The sequence below is a fragment of the Tenrec ecaudatus genome, chromosome 12 (genome assembly GCF_050624435.1).
Source record: "Tenrec ecaudatus isolate mTenEca1 chromosome 12, mTenEca1.hap1, whole genome shotgun sequence".
Lineage (NCBI taxonomy): Eukaryota > Metazoa > Chordata > Mammalia > Afrosoricida > Tenrecidae > Tenrec > Tenrec ecaudatus.
The window spans coordinates 2,719,668-2,738,145 of record NC_134541.1 but is presented as its reverse complement, the minus strand read 5'-3'; the positions used below and the strand labels follow the sequence as shown (position 1 = coordinate 2,738,145).

General features: G+C 38.5%; 1 protein-coding gene across 1 annotated transcript in view; it reads right to left on the bottom strand.

The window, feature by feature from the left end:
- Positions 1 to 18,478, bottom strand: part of SYCP2 (synaptonemal complex protein 2) — a 77,283-nt gene that overhangs the window by 21,071 nt on the left and 37,734 nt on the right. The window contains exons 17-29 of the mRNA XM_075527682.1: positions 17,160 to 17,259; positions 14,770 to 14,927; positions 11,808 to 11,868; positions 11,462 to 11,519; positions 10,654 to 10,787; positions 9,668 to 10,107; positions 8,495 to 8,621; positions 7,722 to 7,759; positions 3,122 to 3,192; positions 2,974 to 3,031; positions 2,457 to 2,512; positions 1,977 to 2,044; positions 1,198 to 1,347 (exon numbers count right to left, since the gene is read on the bottom strand). Coding sequence (XP_075383797.1) covers positions 1,198 to 1,347; positions 1,977 to 2,044; positions 2,457 to 2,512; positions 2,974 to 3,031; positions 3,122 to 3,192; positions 7,722 to 7,759; positions 8,495 to 8,621; positions 9,668 to 10,107; positions 10,654 to 10,787; positions 11,462 to 11,519; positions 11,808 to 11,868; positions 14,770 to 14,927; positions 17,160 to 17,259 — 1,519 coding nt within the window. The remainder of the gene's footprint in view (positions 1 to 1,197; positions 1,348 to 1,976; positions 2,045 to 2,456; positions 2,513 to 2,973; positions 3,032 to 3,121; positions 3,193 to 7,721; positions 7,760 to 8,494; positions 8,622 to 9,667; positions 10,108 to 10,653; positions 10,788 to 11,461; positions 11,520 to 11,807; positions 11,869 to 14,769; positions 14,928 to 17,159; positions 17,260 to 18,478) is intronic.

Below are 18,478 nucleotides of genomic sequence, written 5' to 3'. Positions count from 1 at the left end.
TAATTACTGTACACCGTCTAGCCGCTGTGCTACACCATACTTCTGCCCCTTTTATATTTGATGGTCTATTTCTCTCTCCACTATTTTTACTTATTTTTAATCTGTCATCTATTCTCATCACATATATGTTACTACTGGTTCTTTCTGTCCTCAATGAAAATCATAGCTGGTTCCCATTTAGAATTTTAGTTGAAATGCTCAGGGTTACCCTAAATCTTCCTTTTGAAATAGACTATATAAAATCTTTGTGCATCAGTAAACAGTGAAATTGATGTTAAGCTAGTGAGGCCATACGTATAGATTCACTACCACAAAGAAAAAGTAGAAATGTATATTGGGAAAATGTTGTCTGGAGAACTTAGGGGAAAATATAAAAAAAACAAAACAGCTTTCAATCACAGAAGGTTAAATCTTATGTGACACCCTTCTATGAAATACCTTGGTAAATGCATAGAGACCCAAGTTTTTCAGCCATCCCCTGGCTGCAAGGAGGGGAGAAAAGGAAGACATTGGCTCGGAAGAGAGTATCTGTGTATGGTCATGGCACTGGGGATGGCTGCACAAAGAATTCATGTCCTCAGTGGCACCAGATTATACATATGCTGGATTAACAAACACTTTACTTTTGGTATATTCTTAATGCATTTATATGCATTCCTAACAGGTTTGCATATGTAATATGAGAGAACTTCAAAAAGGTTTTGGAAAAACGGAATGAAAAGATAATTCCATGAACTTTTTGAAACCTCTACGTAATACATACATGCATTTTCAAACTTGGGTATGGCAGATCCACATACTACTTATGTGGATGCTTAGTTAGATGTATATTAGTGTCCAAATCATGGTTTTGGTTTAGGGCAGTAGTTTCATGAATACTTAATACATTGTTCAGTATTACTAATTAACTAAATGACAAATGCTAAGAGTAGGTAATAAACAAAGGATGATTATGAGAAAGCATACATATATACACATATATATATATATATATATTGTGCTTTGAAGATCTAAATAATAAAGCTCATTATTTTCATTACAAAATAGAACCAGAATCCCCAAACAAGACAACTGCTTTGTGTTCTATTTATAAGGATTGAGCTATAAACACTGTTTATATACAAAAATCTACTTTTAACAAAGCATGTAATATGAGATTGTCATGTGCAGTGGGCATTTCTTGAAAATGCTACTTACTTGTTTTCCCCCTTTTCTGTCTCTTCACATTTCCACTTCTGCTGTAGTCTAGTAGCTGTGGTTTTGATTTTGGTTCTCTTAACCAGCTGATATCGTCATCACACCAGTAATCTGTTTCACTATCACTAAAGAGATGCTGCTTTCCATGGTCTGCTACCTGTAAAAGTTTAGTCTCTTGTAATAAATAAAATACACATTATATGCCTTGCAAGGTGTACTAAGCCCAAACCAGAAGCACCAACCTCTCATTTTTAACCTTCTAATCCATAAAAAATTGACTTAGAGATGGAGATTTGTATTACAAAATAAAAGTTAAATCAGAACAGCTGATTCCTGCAGACAGCCTTACACTGGGAGGATTCTGACACCTGGTGACTCCCTGGGCAGAGCAGTGGCAGCTTTGGGAAGTAGATCGCCAGGCCTTCCTTTGCCAATGACTAACCATTGTGCAGAGCCCAAAAGGGGAGCATGGTTCATCTCATAAACTCCCTGCCGCTGAGTCCTATGGGACTCACAGCAACCATACAGGACAGGGTAGAAGTGCCCCCCCCCCCACCTCACCCCGACCCCGTAGGGTTGTAAGGCTGTAAACCCTCATCTCTCTCCTGTGGCCGTGGCTCTGGTTCTAAAATCTGAACTTGCATTTTGCAACCCAACATAGAACCCACTGAGACTCCAGAGGGGAAAAGGACCCAAATCTGTCTTCAAGTTCATGATCATCTTTGGCATTAAAATGTGATTAAAAAGAAATACTGTTCTTAGTAGACATATTTGGCTACTATAACTTACTCTTTTTTCTTTTGTTTTGAGAGAAGGTTCACGGTCAGCCTTGTTACTGAAGTCTACCCTTAAACAAAAAGTATTATTACACTTTTAAGATACCTTTATATTGATGTTAGGTACCATATACTAGATAATTAGACTTATGTTTCTGCCTGACACTCACTAATTAGCTGTAGAGTTCTAGCCAAATCACTGATCCTCCCTGGCATTAGTTATTTATAAAATCATGAGACTGGATTAAGGGATGAGCAAACCCTTTCAGATTTATGAACTAAAACGTGACATCAACAGTGCAAAAGTCAGCATATTAAGTAACCTTAGAAATACACCCTAAACTAACAGGAAGCATAAAGGCAGCAGTACTTTTAACCACTCTTCTCAAATGGTACAAGTGATCAGACAGACTGTGATGAACTATTTAAGAAATAAGAAATATGTGCATCTTAATTGGAATTTATTATTATTAAAATACTTACAATTTTATTGAATTATCCACACAGGCTTCTCTAGTTGTAGCTTGGAATTCCTGGACCTATGATGCAAATAAACGTTAAACAGAAAACAAGCTTAGTGTCAAAATAAGGGATATAAAAACCTAAATAAGTTAACAAAATCTAGTTTCTATCTATGGGATAAAAATGTTGACAGTAAAATTGTGATTCTTAAAATATATTAAAGTGGTGCTGTATTGAAGAAATCTATTCTATGAAATATACTAGAAACAAAATAGAATAATTCTTTAACATTTATTTCAACAAAAAAGGGTTTCCCTTCATAAACTTCTCTGAGTGAAGTGTCTCCCCCACAATTACACATTTTTCTCTACCTCATTCCAAAGAAATATGACAAGGCAAGTTAACCAAATACACTACTATGTATTGAAAGACTGAAACATGACTATAAGAGAAATATAAATGTATACTTTAAGAACTACACAGTAAACAAAAATACTATTCAGTAACTAAATACAAAATAACTTGATTTCTAGCTTACTCCAAGTTTTATAACTGGTTCCTCGGCTCCATTCAAATTAAAATTGTAAACATCATTCCTGTGAAAATGAAGAAAAGCATTACCTCCACTGTGCCACAGTCTCTTCAAATATGTATGAGAAAAGCAGATTCATAAAAAAATTACTTACAATGGGCATTCAGAAGTAACATTAACAATAGTAGTCTTCAGTTGTCTAAAACTTTTTTTCTGAACCTTTTCCTAAACACAAAAGAGGTTCACATAAAACCATTAAACATTTATGACTACTTGACAAATAACATATGCAATTAATATTTCATATGTATTTCAACTGTTTCTGATAAGTTATCTGTTTTTTAACATTTGAGAGTCTAATATCTGAAATATGATTGAAAGTGTTATAGAATGCAAATAAAAAATTTAAAATCCTTTTCATCATTTTCAGGTATGCAATGCTTAACGCCCATTTAGGCTTGGGCCATATATAAATCTGTGGTCACCTTAGGGCTTTTTTAGAAAGGGATTTGGTTTAGTTTTAAAGACACTTGCAGCACTGGCTCTCAGCTGTTGTGCAGATGAGGCTGAAAGCATGGGTCAGGCTCTTGGGCTCTCTGCAGAGCAGCAACCGAGGAGCGGGGCCCAGGTTGCTCTTGCTGCTCAGGTGAGCAGAGCAACAGGACTAGGCCTGAGTGTGATCCTGTCCCTCGTCACTGGTTTCTAGCTTTTCACCCACCACACTGCTTCATCCACAGCTGGTTTCCACAGACAGCCTTAAACCAGCAGGCCTACCATGGATTCTGACTCCTGGTGACTACCTGGGTCATAGTGCTGTACTCATAGCAGTGTATGAAGCATAGCCAGAAAGGGGCTCCCACAAGATTTTAATTTAACATGGTGTTCACATAAGGTCCTACTTTCACAGGCCAGAGAGTACATGTTAAGTGACATATACCTGTACTAACATCGTTGTACACAGATAAATGTCATTCTCACTGACATTCTCTAAGCAGAAATTCTAGAATCACAAAGCAAATACACTTCCATTTTCAATTTTGGGGTACTCATTTGCTTACATACTTCAGAAGAAATATTTTTGGAGGTTTGAATTTATGTAACATCTCATGTGAGAGTTGGAAATTTATCAAAAAGTATGTGGAATTTTATTCATATATAATCTACACCTCAAATATATTTAACCAGATCAAAAAACAGTGATATAATAAACTTAAATAAATTAATGCTTTACTAAATAAACTTATCTGTAAATACCAAATATTAGTGCAATAGTACTGATCACAAACAACACATTAATATATCACCTCAAAACCAAACCCACTGCCATTAAGTTGATTCAAGCTCATTGCGACCTTATAAAACTGGGCAGAACACCTTCCTAATAAATGTGTGCATAAGCAAATGTGAAGAAAGCTGATGGTGCGTGGCTATCAAAAGATATAGTGTCTGATGTCTTAAAGGCTTGCAGGTAAACAAGTGGTCATCTAGCTCAGAAGCAACAAAGCCCCCATGGAAGAAGCACACCAGCCTGTGTGACCACGAGGTGTCAAAGGGATCAGGTATCAGGCATCAAAGAACAAAAAACCATATCATTGTAAATGAGAGTGAGCACAGAATAGAGACCCAAAGCCTATCTGTAGGCAAGGGACACCCCCTTACAGAAGGGTCACAGGAAGGAGATGCGCCAGTCAGGGTTTAGGGAAGCAATGATGAAACATACAACTTTCCTCTAGTTCTTAAATGCTTCCTCCCCCCACTATCATGATCCTAATTCTACCTTACAAATCTGGTGAGACTAGAGGATGTACATTGATACAGACAGGAACTGGAAACACAGGGAATCCAGAACAGATGACCCCTTCAGGATCATTGGTGAGAGTGGTGATACCTGGTGGGTGGAGGGAAGGTGGGGTAGAAAGGGGGAACCGATTACAAGGACTACATATAACCTCCTCCCTGGGGGATGGACAACAGAAAAGTGGGTGAAGGGAGACGTAAGACAGTGTAAGATATGACAAAATAATAATTTATAAATTATCAAGGGTTCATGAGAGTGGAGAGAGGGGGAAAATGAGGAGCTGATATTAAGGGCTCAAGTAGAAAGCAAATGTTTTGAGAATGATGGCAACAAATGTACATATGTTCTTGACACAATGGATGTATGTGTGGCTTGTGATAAGAATTGTACGAGCCCCCAATAAAATGATTTAAAAAAAATAATTGCTCCATAGGGCTTCTGAGGTACGAGACTTTAGAGAAAACAGACTCGTCTTTCTTCTAAGGAGCAGCCAGTGGATTCAAACTGCCAACCTTTGAGTTTGCAGCTAATATTCTGAGCCCACCTACCCACTCTCATCACATCAATTCTAACTCAAAGTGACACTACAGGCAGAGTAGAACAGCTCTGTTGGTTTCCGAGGCGGTAAATGTACATGAGAGCTGACAGCATCACCTTTCTTGTCGGAGCAGAAGACAGATTCAAACTGCTGACATTGCAGGTGTCAGCTCGAAGGGTGACCCACTACACTACCAGGGCTCACTTAGCCTCTCAGAAATGCCTTATTTTAACATATAAGAAGTTGGGAATACTAAAACCTAAAACATTCATTTGTGCTCCATCTTTACTTTTTTGGGTCTATTTCATATAGATTTGCATTAGACTACAAAGTGCATTTCTCAACATATTATTCCTCTGATCACTTATCTGCTTCTTTGCAACATGATTTTGACCAGTGTTTAGTTGTTTATGTTCAATTCTTCCTTGGTATTCTAGGTGTTATGAAGGATACAAAGATAATTCAACACAGTTTTACTCCAAAAGTGTTCGATACTGAGGATATTTTTAAAAAGAAAAATACAAAGATGTTATCATTCAGACTCAGACCTGTTACCTGTTTCTGTTTGGGGACAACACAGTTTTCAGAGAGAATGTAGAATTAAAGACAGGGTGAGCAAAGATAAAATAAAGCTTTGACTATCTGAAGAGAGGGTGAAAACACCTGTCTCACTCTGTCCAGAGTGCTTTACAGAGGAAAGAAGAAAGGATACACAGGAACTTTGATAGGGAAGACACTTCAGAGAACCTCAGGTTACCATGTTCCAGCGAAACCAGGCATGTCTCAGGAACCAATATTCCTTGGCATAGACAAGGAGGGGGTAAGATTTGAGAGGCATTTACAAATAGAGGTAGCCCTGTCTACATACAAGTTGGGCTGCCAACCACAAGGTTGGCAGTTCAAAACCACAAACCACTCCAGAGAAGAAAAATGAGGTTTTTATAAAGAGATAAAGTCTCAGAAACCCACAGGGATACTACTACTATGTCCTAAAGAGTCGCCATGAGTCAGAATGACTTGATGGCAGTGATTTGGGAATTTCTATTTTTTAGCAATAAGTTGAGATGAGAAGCAATGGCGAGGAGTACATCAAAGGTGACTAGTGTTTTAAGCTGGATGAAGAGTTAATATTTTTAACAGAATCCTAGATGACTTCCAACGGACCGGATGGGCCAGGAGAGTTGAGATCAGTTAGACAAAAATCCACTATCAGGACATGTGCATAAAAGAAAACTCACAATAAGTAAAAAGAAGGAAAGAATTAGGCGGCAAGACATTTACAGAGGAATAAATATAGGCACGTACACATGTAAATATGGCAATATATAATGATAGAGGATATAAGTCTATGCACATATACTTAAGTACTAAGGCATCAGATGGACATAGGACCTCTACTCAGGTACTTCCTCAGTGCAAGATAACCTGGCATTCTGTGACGCTCACCTTCCAGACATGATCTCTGAAGTCAAAATGGGTGCATAAGCAAATGTGGTAAATGAAAGCTGATGGTGCCCAGCTATTAAAAGATTTAGCATCTGGGGTCTTAAAGGCTTGAAGTTAAACAAGTGGCCATCTAGCAGGGAAGCAACAAAGCCCGCATGGAAGAAGAACACTAGAGTCTGTGATCATGAGGTGTCAACGAGATCAGGTATCAGGCATCAGAAGGCCCCAAATAATCATAACCATGCGAACAAAGGGGGACGGAGGGGAGACCCAAAGCCCACCTTCAGACAATTGGATGGACCCTCACAGAAGGATCACAAGGAAAGAATGAGTAAGCCAGGATGCAGTATAGCACTGACGAAACACAACACCCCTCTAGTTCTTTAATGCTTCCTTCCTCCAACTTTCATGACCCCAGTTCTACCTTACAAACTCGGCTAGACCACAGCATGCACAAGGATACAAATAAGAGCTCTCAACACAGAGAAACAGGACAAATGAACCCCTCAGCAACAATGGGGGTTGCATCATAAACACACACACCGCCACCAGCACCCCACAGGACGAACAGCGGAATGTGGGAGACAGCAGATGGTATAAGACATGAAGATAATACTTTGTAATGTATCAAGGTTCATGAAGGCAGAGGGCGAGGGAGAGAAGGAAAAAGGAGGAGCTGAAACCAAAGGCTCAAGTATAAAGAATGTGTTTTGAAAATGATGGCAACATACGTACGAATATGTTTGATACAATTGATGTATGGGTTGCTATAAGAGCTGCTAAGAGCGCCCCCCAATAAAATGATTTCATTAAAAAGAGAAAAAATAAATTTTGCCACTTAACTTACAGGTTGTTGTAATCCATTTGTCAATATTTGAAAATATCAAATCTAGTTGCAGCCTACTGTTCTATTTTACTGTTTACAGTCTAGTATCATTTAGTTTATAATGCAGTAAAATAAATGAAACATACCTTACTGAGTTGTAGATCTGATCTGTTTGAAAAACCACAATCAAAAAGGATTTGTCAAAAATTTTAAAAGCAATTAAATATCAGAACATTTTAAATATAAGCTGTTTTAGATAAAGGGTAACATATTTTGGTCTAAATCGAAATTTGGCATGGCCTAATTATCAAAAAAAGATAGTACTACTTTGACATTTTTGCAACAGAATTTGTAACCATTAGTTCTAAGCTGAATTATCTATGTGTGGCAGGAGGTGCCAAACAAATAGTTCTTTTATGAGAGTAATTTTTTTCTTGCCATACAAAAGGCCAGAATTAATTTAAACCTGAATTACACGGCAGCTTATAAACAGACATTTTTTCATTGAGAAAATAACTGACAGAAATATCACATATGAGGAATATGTATTATAGTATGTAAAAATAACAGTTCAGCTCATTTAAATTTCATTATGCAATAATACATTTCATTTTGCCATGACTATACTCAGTACAATTCTAAAATGTCTACAAAGCTGATTATTTATGAAATGGTAGGCTATATAAATATGGTACTCTGTGAAACATGATCTGACACTAGAATGGCCAACCTAGAATTTCAGATTTAGTTCCCTTCCCAAGTAACTTAAACTGCAACAAGTAATATAACTAGGAATGATGTGCATTTTCCATTGGGAAGATACCATATTTAAATATGGCAAAACGACTAACTTTATTTACAGTACATAAATTTGTTATATGTGACAGAAAATTTCATATATAAAATTTAAGAACATACCTGTTAACCAGAGATCCCTTTAATTTTCTGGTGGATTTTATGCCTTCCTTTGCTTTGTATCGTTTATTAATTTGGTTTATCAGGGATTGTGCTGCATTAGTAAATCCTGTCCCTTTTGAATTTTCTCTCTGAAAGTTTTAAGTTACTTATGTAAAAATCTAGCAGTTAACCTTCAGAGGGGAAAAAAAAGCTAAAAAGATGATTTAATAAAGTTCTAGCTCTATGTATACCCACAAAGGGCAATAATATGGATCAGAAATTGTTGGTACACCTCGGATTGGTTAGGCATGCAAACCATTGCCCAGCACACAACCTGTGAGAGCGTTCTGGCACAGCTACACCACACCTCACAGGAAACAAACAATTCCCTAGAAGATAAATGCAAATGAAAGCCTATTGTGATGTTAACTCAGGGAAACTGTGCAGGGCTGAGAAGAGTTGCTCCACAGGGTCTCTGAGGCTGCAATCCTTACAGCAGCAGACTGGCTCATCTTATGCAGAGCAGCTAGTGGGTTAGAATCCCTGGCCTTTGGGTCAGCAGTCCTATGCTTACCCCACTGTGCCACCAGGGATTGACTCTTCTCTTAGGAAGAGTAAAAATCAAATTACATTTGGTAGTGGAAAGATACTGATTTTATTTTTAAATCTGCACCTTGATAGCAATGACAGAAAAACGATGGGAGCTGTTGTCATAGTAAGAGGTGATGTCCTACAAAGACGGTCTCCTCCCGATTTGCATCCTGTCTCGAAAAGCCTCACCATGGTCCATGACGTTCATGCAAGAACTGCTTGCACTGCCACTGTGTATGAAGCTGTGCTAGGCCAGGCAGAGAACAGAGGCAGAGTCCTGACTGCAGGAAGTACTCTGGACTAGAAAGTACCACGAGAGAGGGCCCAGGACGACGACTCCAGAGAAAGGTGCCTGGGAGCCTGAGATTCCTCTTACCTGTCCCTGTTGAAGAGCCCCTGCCTCTCTGCCAAGCACGCTGCCACCAGGGCTGGACAAGGGGGCTGAGTGAGGAGATGCGGAGAGACACTTCTGAGCCCAGATACTGGATTCAAAAGCACAGTATTGCAAATGGTAGTGGGCAGTACAATCCAACTAGCTTTCTCCCACTTCTTTATGCTATTAAGTATATTATGGGTCTGCAGAAATCAAAACACTGAAGCTCACCTTTTTTTTCTGTTTTAAATCACAGAAATTAAGGTCAGAAGTCAGTTTTTTCCCCGATTTCCTATGACTTTGCACATTGTTTCTAGAAGAGTTTTTGTCACAAACAGTAGTACTGATGTCTTTTGACAATATTAGTTTTTCCCTGTAGATCAGAGATTTTTCAACTGTATTATTATTGTGCAGCACTGATTTAAACGTCGTTTCAGATTCAATGCGCCAATCACTCTGCTTTGTTTGTTGAGTATTTTTCTCATCCACGTGTGGAGAATGCTTTAGTTGTTGTTGACAGCTTCTTTTACAAATTTCGACTTGCATTTGGTTTACTGTGTTATTCACTGCTGGCTCTTTTGTACTTTGCATCTTTTCAGTTTCTTCAAAATTATCATCAGATGTTGAAGAGGCTGACTTTTGTCTAGGAGGTTTTTTGTGGACAACATAATCTAGTGGGAAAATAAATTCTTAGTATATTTAAAAACATGTCTAATTTCTTAAAATCTAAAATGTAAGACAGTTGAGGAAATGACCTTTTACTCAAAAAAACACAAACAAAAGACAAAACAATAAAACCCCTCACTGCCATCAAGTCAGTACTGACTCAAAGCAACCATGTAAGACATGGTAGAACTGCCCCTGTGAGTTTCCAAGACTACAACTGTTGATGTTTGCTTGTATTTTATTGACTATGTAAAGGCATTCATCTTTTTAGCTCCTAACAAAATATAGATAAGCATTGCCAAGAATGGGAATTCTACAATACGTAATAGTGATCATGTAGAATCTACACAAAAACTAAGACAGAGTCAACAGAACAAATAACCACCGCACCAAGACTACAACCGTTTATGGAAGTGAGAAGTCTAGTCTTTCTCCCTCAGAGCTGCTGGTGGGTTTGAACTGTCGACCTTAAGGATTGCTACCCAATGCATAACCACTATACCATAAGGGCTCCTGAACTATTATTACATACAGATAAAACAATGTTTCACCGTGATGAGCTGGAACTTTTGATGAAGTAGTTTCTCTCTGGTTAATGACAAGTGCGATGTTTTTTATAGGTGTCCAGCATGCCCAGTTGGAATGAGCAGTGTTTATACGGATGCCGTGTAAAGCAGCAGGTAATCTAGAAAAGAATTTCATTTACTTGATACGTTACCAAACATTAGCCTCTGACTCTGACATATGTTCTTAGCTTTTATTTTTTAATTTAATGTTTACTTTTTTATAAATCATTTTATAGGGGGCTCTTACAGAACTTCTAACAATCCTTACATCAGTTGTATCAAACACATTTGTACATATGTTGCCATCACCATTTTTAAAACCTTTTATTTCTACTTGAGCCTTTAGTATCAGCTTCTTTTCTTCCCTCCCACCCAGTGCTTACTAACTTTATTGAGTCAAGTATGAACATGAAGAAAGTCAAAATGTATCCTGTAATTGACCAGATTATAGATTAGAAGATACTACCATTGCTGCCACTACACCTTGTTATCCACCTGTATATGCCTCACAGACCCTATTACATACTGTGTATTTGAATGACATTAAATATCTGCTCATTCCCTTTACTATGTAAAACATTGCATCCACTTCATGTGTTTGCCTTTGATGAGTTCAACTGGTTGACAGGAACACCATATGCTCTCATTCTCATTGCACAATCATAATAATGCTTGAGAGAAGATTGAAGTTATAACCAACACTCTATTCTAAAAATATACAGGCCTCTTCATTTAAATCTATTGCATCTAAAAATACAATGATAAATGATTGGGTGGGTTTTTGCATACTTACACAGGTTCATCTATCTTTACCATTGCTTGTGAATCAGAGGCGGGATCCTGGAGTTCATCTAAATAAAACAAAAATCGTGGACTTTCCTTTAGTGGGCGGTTGGTAGAATGGGACAGGTTGGCACGGACGTCTATAAAAGTGTACGTATTGGGATGAAGGGATTCATCAATCTGGACTCGGGATAGACTATGACTCATTCTTCTTGGAGCCACAAAGAAAGTACCTTGCACAATGCTGAACACATTGTCAATCTTTCTTGTCAATGAAAGCTGATGAAGTTAAAATTAAGCAGAGAAAAGTATATACTTTAAAAAGTTGTACCAAGTGTAGACCAAGAAGTACTTACTAAAGTTTGGGTTCAGAAATTCATTTTCCTTGTTTTCCATAACTTTGGCAGTGTTCATGGGCTATAAACATAAATATATAAAATGTAATATAAACCTGAATTAAGGCATCATAGGGAAATAACTTTTTAAAGTTACAGTATTAAGGTTTAAAAGTTCGAAAATAAAATCACCTTGCTAGTAAGATGGACAATATTTGACTGTTTCATAAACATTATCCCCATTATAGAAGACTACACACACACATACACACACAACTTTCTCTGCAGATGAGGAGATTCTGTGCTTATTTTCTGACCCTATCCATAGCTAGTACAACTGTTTGGATTTTTATAATCTCCCTGCGCTGTCACTGTGGCCTTCAGAGCCTTCATCTATTCTGATCACTTTACTTTTGCTTATTGTACAAAAAACTTCTTGCTTGAAGCACGTTTCCCACTTACCACATCGACCTACTTAACTCAGGTTTAAAACGAAAAGAAATAAATCTGCCATTACTATCAGTAAAATGTACCCTCTGGTCTAAGGTGTGTGCCCCACACCCCTTCTGTGTCTGCAAGATTGAGGCTCTCTGCCCTGAGAAAGGAGCAATAGGTAATGTTGGGGACGTTCCTGTGGTTGTCTCAATGGCTGTAAGTAAGGTCCACACCTGGGATACTTACCCTCCCCTTCAATATTCTGGAACATGCCAAACAACTGAAAAATTGGCTCCTTTGAAGAAAACCTTACCTAGACTCTTGAATCACTACTTTGAATTTTAGCCAGTAAATCTTTAAAACTTATACCTTTTATCTTTCTGCCATTGAAAACTACATATAACCTCCTCCCTGGGGGACGGACAGAGGAGAAATGGGTGAAGGGAGACGTCGGATGGTGTAAGATATGACAAAATAATTATAATTTATAAATTATCAAGGGTTCATGGGGATGGGGGAGCAAGGAGGGAGGGTGTAAAAATGAGGAGCTGATACCAAGGGCTCAAGTAGTAAGAAAATGTTTTGAGAATGATGAGGGCAACAAATGTACAAATGTGCTTGACACAACGGATGTATGTGTGGATTGCGATGAGTTAGTTGTACAAGGCCCCAATAAAATGATTTAATTATTTTTAAAAATCCATCATCTACCTTTTTAACTGCCAACACCACTAAGCTTTAACAAAATTGCACACACTTACTAATACCATAAAATTTAGTCTTCAATTTAAACTGGGCCCTCAGTAATGCCTCCCACTTTCAACTTATCCAGTCTTCTCCAGACCTCTCAGTAGCTATTCCAAGTCTCTGCACCCTCATCTTCAACACATTCTCCCTCCCATTTCACGCTTCAGAGAAAACAGGAGATAGGTGTTCCTCATCTACAAACTCCACTGGTATCTCATCCTCTCCTGGATCCCTAGCAAACTTTTCCTTCTGATTCACGCTGTGATACCTAGGTTTTGGGTCACCCTGGCTGAACCAGTATTCTCAGTGGCTTGGCAGTTAAGGCCTGGTAATCCCTTATGATGTGACTTAACACAGCGTAATAAACTCCATATTAGGTTCTGCCATGAACAAGCCTATCAGTATTAAGATTAAGGTGGATGCAACTCAGATTACAGACAGGATGCAATTGTAAGGAAGTTTCCTAGGGGGTATTGCCTGCTTTACATGTAAGTGACAAGGTGGAAAAGCTTTCTTTTCTTTTTGCGGTCAGGACCCTCCATCTGGCTCACTGACCTCTTTGGAACTGAGCCAATAGCCTGCCGATCCTGGGAGCCATCAGCGGCTTGCATTAGACTGCTGGCCTTACATTCATTCACCTCTTCAGTCCTAAATCTAACGTGTTGAGTTTGGATTCATTTGCCTCTGCAACCACCAGCCTCTAATTCCTGCCAATCAAGACAGGAGACGCCTCCAACTTAACAAATGACCCACAGACTTGGAAGCTATTTGAATTGATTAGCTCACTTCTACAACTGTAGGTTATTTTATTGATATAAATACACAAACATTAATTTTTCTTTTCTAGAGAACTCAGCCTAGGACACTCTCTTCAACAACCAGAAATAAATGCCCTCTCCAGATCCAATTTGACAAACTTTTAACATTTCACTTCCTATTACTGTAAATAAGGTTTTCTGATCGTCACCCAGCTGTGGAATTAGGCACCTGCACCTGACATTGCTCCCCCTTCCAAAGGTTCTTATTGTTTTCTTTAATTACTCATTTCTCTAATTCACATGTTAGACTTTGAGACAGTTGAGCACAGAGCCTATTTATATCTTACACTTCTATACCAGAACCTCTCCAAAGCAAACATTACTTTGTGTATTTCCTGAAAGCCAGGTGGCAAGTTCATTTATCCTACCAATTACCATATATCCTTGAGTATAAGCTGACCCGAATATTAGCCAAGGCACCTAATTTTACCACAAAACTGCGTAAAAATGTACTGAAAAAAACGCAGCATATACACAAGTATATGCGATATGTACATCACTTATACCATAAGTACAGTTAAGTTAATCATATTGGGAGAAGGACCCTACTCTTCTTTAAGGCAATAAATGACATCTAGGTAAAGCAGAAACAACAATGAAATTAATGCTTCAACCCTTTCATGACCAACTTAATTTCTGCTTTAACTTTTTTGTTTATCGAACTCTTCAGTGATAGAAGGCATACTGAAATTGAGGAAACTTTTTTTTAGGTAGAGTGGATTTTGAGACAGGACTCCTATGTGCCAAATGGACTATGGGGTGAGGCTACTTTCTTCAGACTCATGTGTTTTATACATATCCCTGCCAGGCAGCATCCTGGGTTAGAACTGAGGTAGCAGCTCCCTAAGAATTTTGAGAGGCTGCAAGTGTTGATGGCTGATATCTGTCCCATGGGTCATGAAAAGGATAAAGATCGTCAATATATATTTCAATAACATCTTGATTAAAAATTAATTTTAAAGATATATTCAAAGTAAAATTACTTTGTCTGTATTGTTGCTTCTAATTTGTTCTTCAGGTGGTTTTAACTTAAGGGGCATAGCATTATTCACTCGAGTTTCACGTATTTGAGAAACACCTGGTCGTTTTGCTGAGCTCATCATTTGCAATGGTGGCTTAATTCTCCCTCTTCCTGGTGTTGCTAGAGAGAGAGAACAAATGAACAAAGGCCAATTAGGTTTCTGTTTTGATGTTATTTTTTAAACTTATAAGCATACGATATAAAGTTTATTGTGCCAACCTGGTCGATAAACACATGTGGGGTTAATTGAAAGGTGGAGCGATAAATGGCTCAGTGAGCCTCGCCTTTCTAGTTCTCGGGTCTCTTGCTTTGTGATGGTCGGACCAGGGTGCAGCTGCCTTAGCCAGTTCCCTGCTCCAGCTGGCAAGGGTCACTCCTGTAAGACATCCTTGAGGAGAAGCCACATGGACCTACCTGGTGCAGCCTGGGTGCTGGAGCAGCCGTGTGGAAACCCCTGCCAGCGCTGAGATGCTTACACGCTCACTGACTCAGCTTTCGTCCTGCAGTTGGTGTCATTGTGTGTGTTTTGTGAGCTGGAGGAGGACTTTGTGCATTGATTTTGGACATATGGGTTAATGTTGGACTTGTGGATTTGAGCAGCACTGGGTTGGGATGTCTTCTTGATGTGCACTTACTTACCTTTTATATAAAACACTCTCTTATACATATGAGTTTCTGTGGATTTGTTTCTCTAAAGTACCCAGGCTAACGTAGCATATAATTCACATATAATACAATTCAACAGTTCAATCATATCAAGTTGTGCTATTATCATCACAATCAATTTTAGAACATTTTTCTTTCTTGTACTCATTGTTATTAGCTTCCTACTTCCCCACAACATTCACTACTACACCCCAATGCATCTTTAATCCAGTTACTGTATCTATAGATTCACATACATAAAAAGAAATCCTTAAACAGCGGAAAAGTGGGTGAGTGGTGACGGAGGATGATGTAAGATATGAAAATAATCTATAATTCATTAAGGATTCTTGAGGAGGGCAGGGGAGGAAGGGGAAATAAATGGGGAGCTGATATCGGGGACTCAGTGGGAAGAGAATGCTTTGAAAATGATGATGGCGGCATATGTGCAAATGTGCTTGACACATTGGATGAATATATAGATTGTGATAAGAGATGTAAGAGCCCCCCCAAAAAAAGTATTAAAAAATTTCAAAGGCATGAAAAATAAATAAAAACACCAAACAATAAGAAACTAACAGTTAAATAATAAAGTAAAACAGAAAAATCTCCATAGAAAAGAAAGTGGAAAATATTTTAAAACTGGAAGAAATTTAAAATGGATCAGAAGGGAGATCAAAAGACAGGGTGTGTGATTTTAATCTAAGTAAATCCACTGTAATCCACTTTCTCATGCTCTCTGCAGGAGAGCACAGCTATTCACCTCCCTGGTTTACATTCAGAAGGTGTTCATCAGAGGCTTAATCCAACACTTACAACAACAACAACAACTCAACTCAACACAACTTTAAAATAGGTCCAAAGGGAGATAGAATGATAAATTACTACATTTTAACCTAACTACATCTGCCATAATCGACTTTGCAACGCTCTCTGTTGGTTTTAATTGAAATTACTTATTAGTATTATTGTGGTACACCACCCACCTGGCATTTTGCTGTGCTGTGGTGGCTTGTATGTTGCTGCGAGTCTGAAAGCTAGGCCACAGATATTTCAAATACCAGCAAGGTCACCAATGGTGGAAAGATTTCTGCAGAGCTTCTGGACTAGGAAAGACTTGGCAGTCTGCTTTCGAATAAAGTTTTCAGCTTTGGGTTTCCCTTTTAAATTAACATTCGCTTTTGACTAGTGAAAGTTAGCCTTCTGACGCTAGTCAATGAAAACCTTATGGATCCCAACAGATGGCTGTCTGCTGTAGTGCTGGAAGATGAGCGGCTTCCATTGGAAGACAGCACACAATAGCTGGACAAGTGGGTTACAGTGTACCAATGACCGTGGCCCAGGAATGGACAATGGTTTGCTCTGTCCTACACAGTCACCATAGCTGAAGCTGACACAGTGGGAACTAGCAACATTGAAGTGCTTTCCAGACATGCTCAGCAGTTCAAAACCACCAGTTGCTCTGTGGGAGAAAGATAGGCTTTCTACTCCCATTAACAGTTCCATTAATATTTTGAACCCTGAATATATGTCAATAGGTAAAATTTCCATTTTCAAATCAGGACACATTTGGTTTATATTCTATTACTTTTCACATCCCTAACTATCTTATAGGTAAATGATGTCCAAAACTTCCCCTCAATTAAAAATTCATACTTTGAAAGATTTCTAACAAGCATTATAGCATTTTAAGACCATGGAACTTACCAATGTTGGTTAATAGTACTGGACTTCTCACAGTGTATCTATCTGTAGCAGGAACAACTAAAGATGCTTCAGATATCTTTATTTTGCTTGGAGCTGTCACCTTAAAACCATAAGTATCCACAGTAATCACACATCCTCTTTAAAATTAAATATTCTGCTTTTTCATACATAACATTTTGCCTTTATTACATGCAAAAATATATATGGTTTTTGATATGCAATATGATGTATATAAATGTGTTTTGGGCAAGTGACTTATAGGATTTTTCCCTCATGTTTGGTCAAAACAAAAAGTACTGTTGAAAAGAATATGTAAAGACTGTGAAATATGATTACTTGTAATGCACTTTCATAAGCAAAGTTGAATAAAAACACAAGTTGCGTTTCTTAACTTCACAATTTTCGATCTGATCTCTTATCTATCTTCATAGATTTTTAAAAACTTCACATTTTCTGAGGATTAAACTGCCTTTTTAGCAATAAGTAGCTACAAGAATTCAGAGACTTAGGTGCACACAAGTTAGTGATTCCAATGACGTTTCTATCCTCCAACATCCTCTCAGAGCGATTGATAAGCGCCATAGCAGCAGTCAGTAAGCAGAACGGGGGGCTTTGGAGGATGCCATAGACAGAGGTGGGCAGAGACATCACTGCAGAGAGGCAGAGGAGGGCTGCTTCAAGTGACACGTGGGACTGTAAGGGAGGGAAAGTATGGGCACATTATCGAGTAGACAGACTTGTTGAATAGACATGCATGTGGAATGCAGGCGAGAGTAGAGAGGATAGGAGGAAAGAAGATTCTAAAGCAATCCAGAAAACAAACTATTAAGTCAGCAGCTGAGATGTGCTTGGTATGTGGAGCAAGATGAAGAGGCTGCAAAAAGAACCACCAGTAGCACTTGGCTCTACCCACTGGAGATGAAACTGGGATCCAGGACATCCCCAGAACCAGGAATGGTGGCATTTTTGAAGCACAGAAGCAAATTCAGTTTTGAGGCAAAAGATAAAGCACTTGAGGTCAGACTTCAATAAAGGATTTGGAAAGCCCTACAAGAGGCTGTGTCAAGAGCAAGTGGAGGGGGACTTACTCACCTATGCACATGCCAGAATCCCTAAGCTAGGAGAGACAGAGATGCTGAGAAAACCGGGACACGTCTGTAGGCAAACCCATCTTTAATGCAAACCTATGTGTAGGAGGTGAAATGCATACTGAGGTGGTAAAAGTAGGAAGAAAATTAAAATGCTAAAAGAATACAATGGAAGGAAAGGCCTCAAGGAAGTCAGGGTGGTCAGCAGTGTCCAGGGCTGCAGGTGGGTGT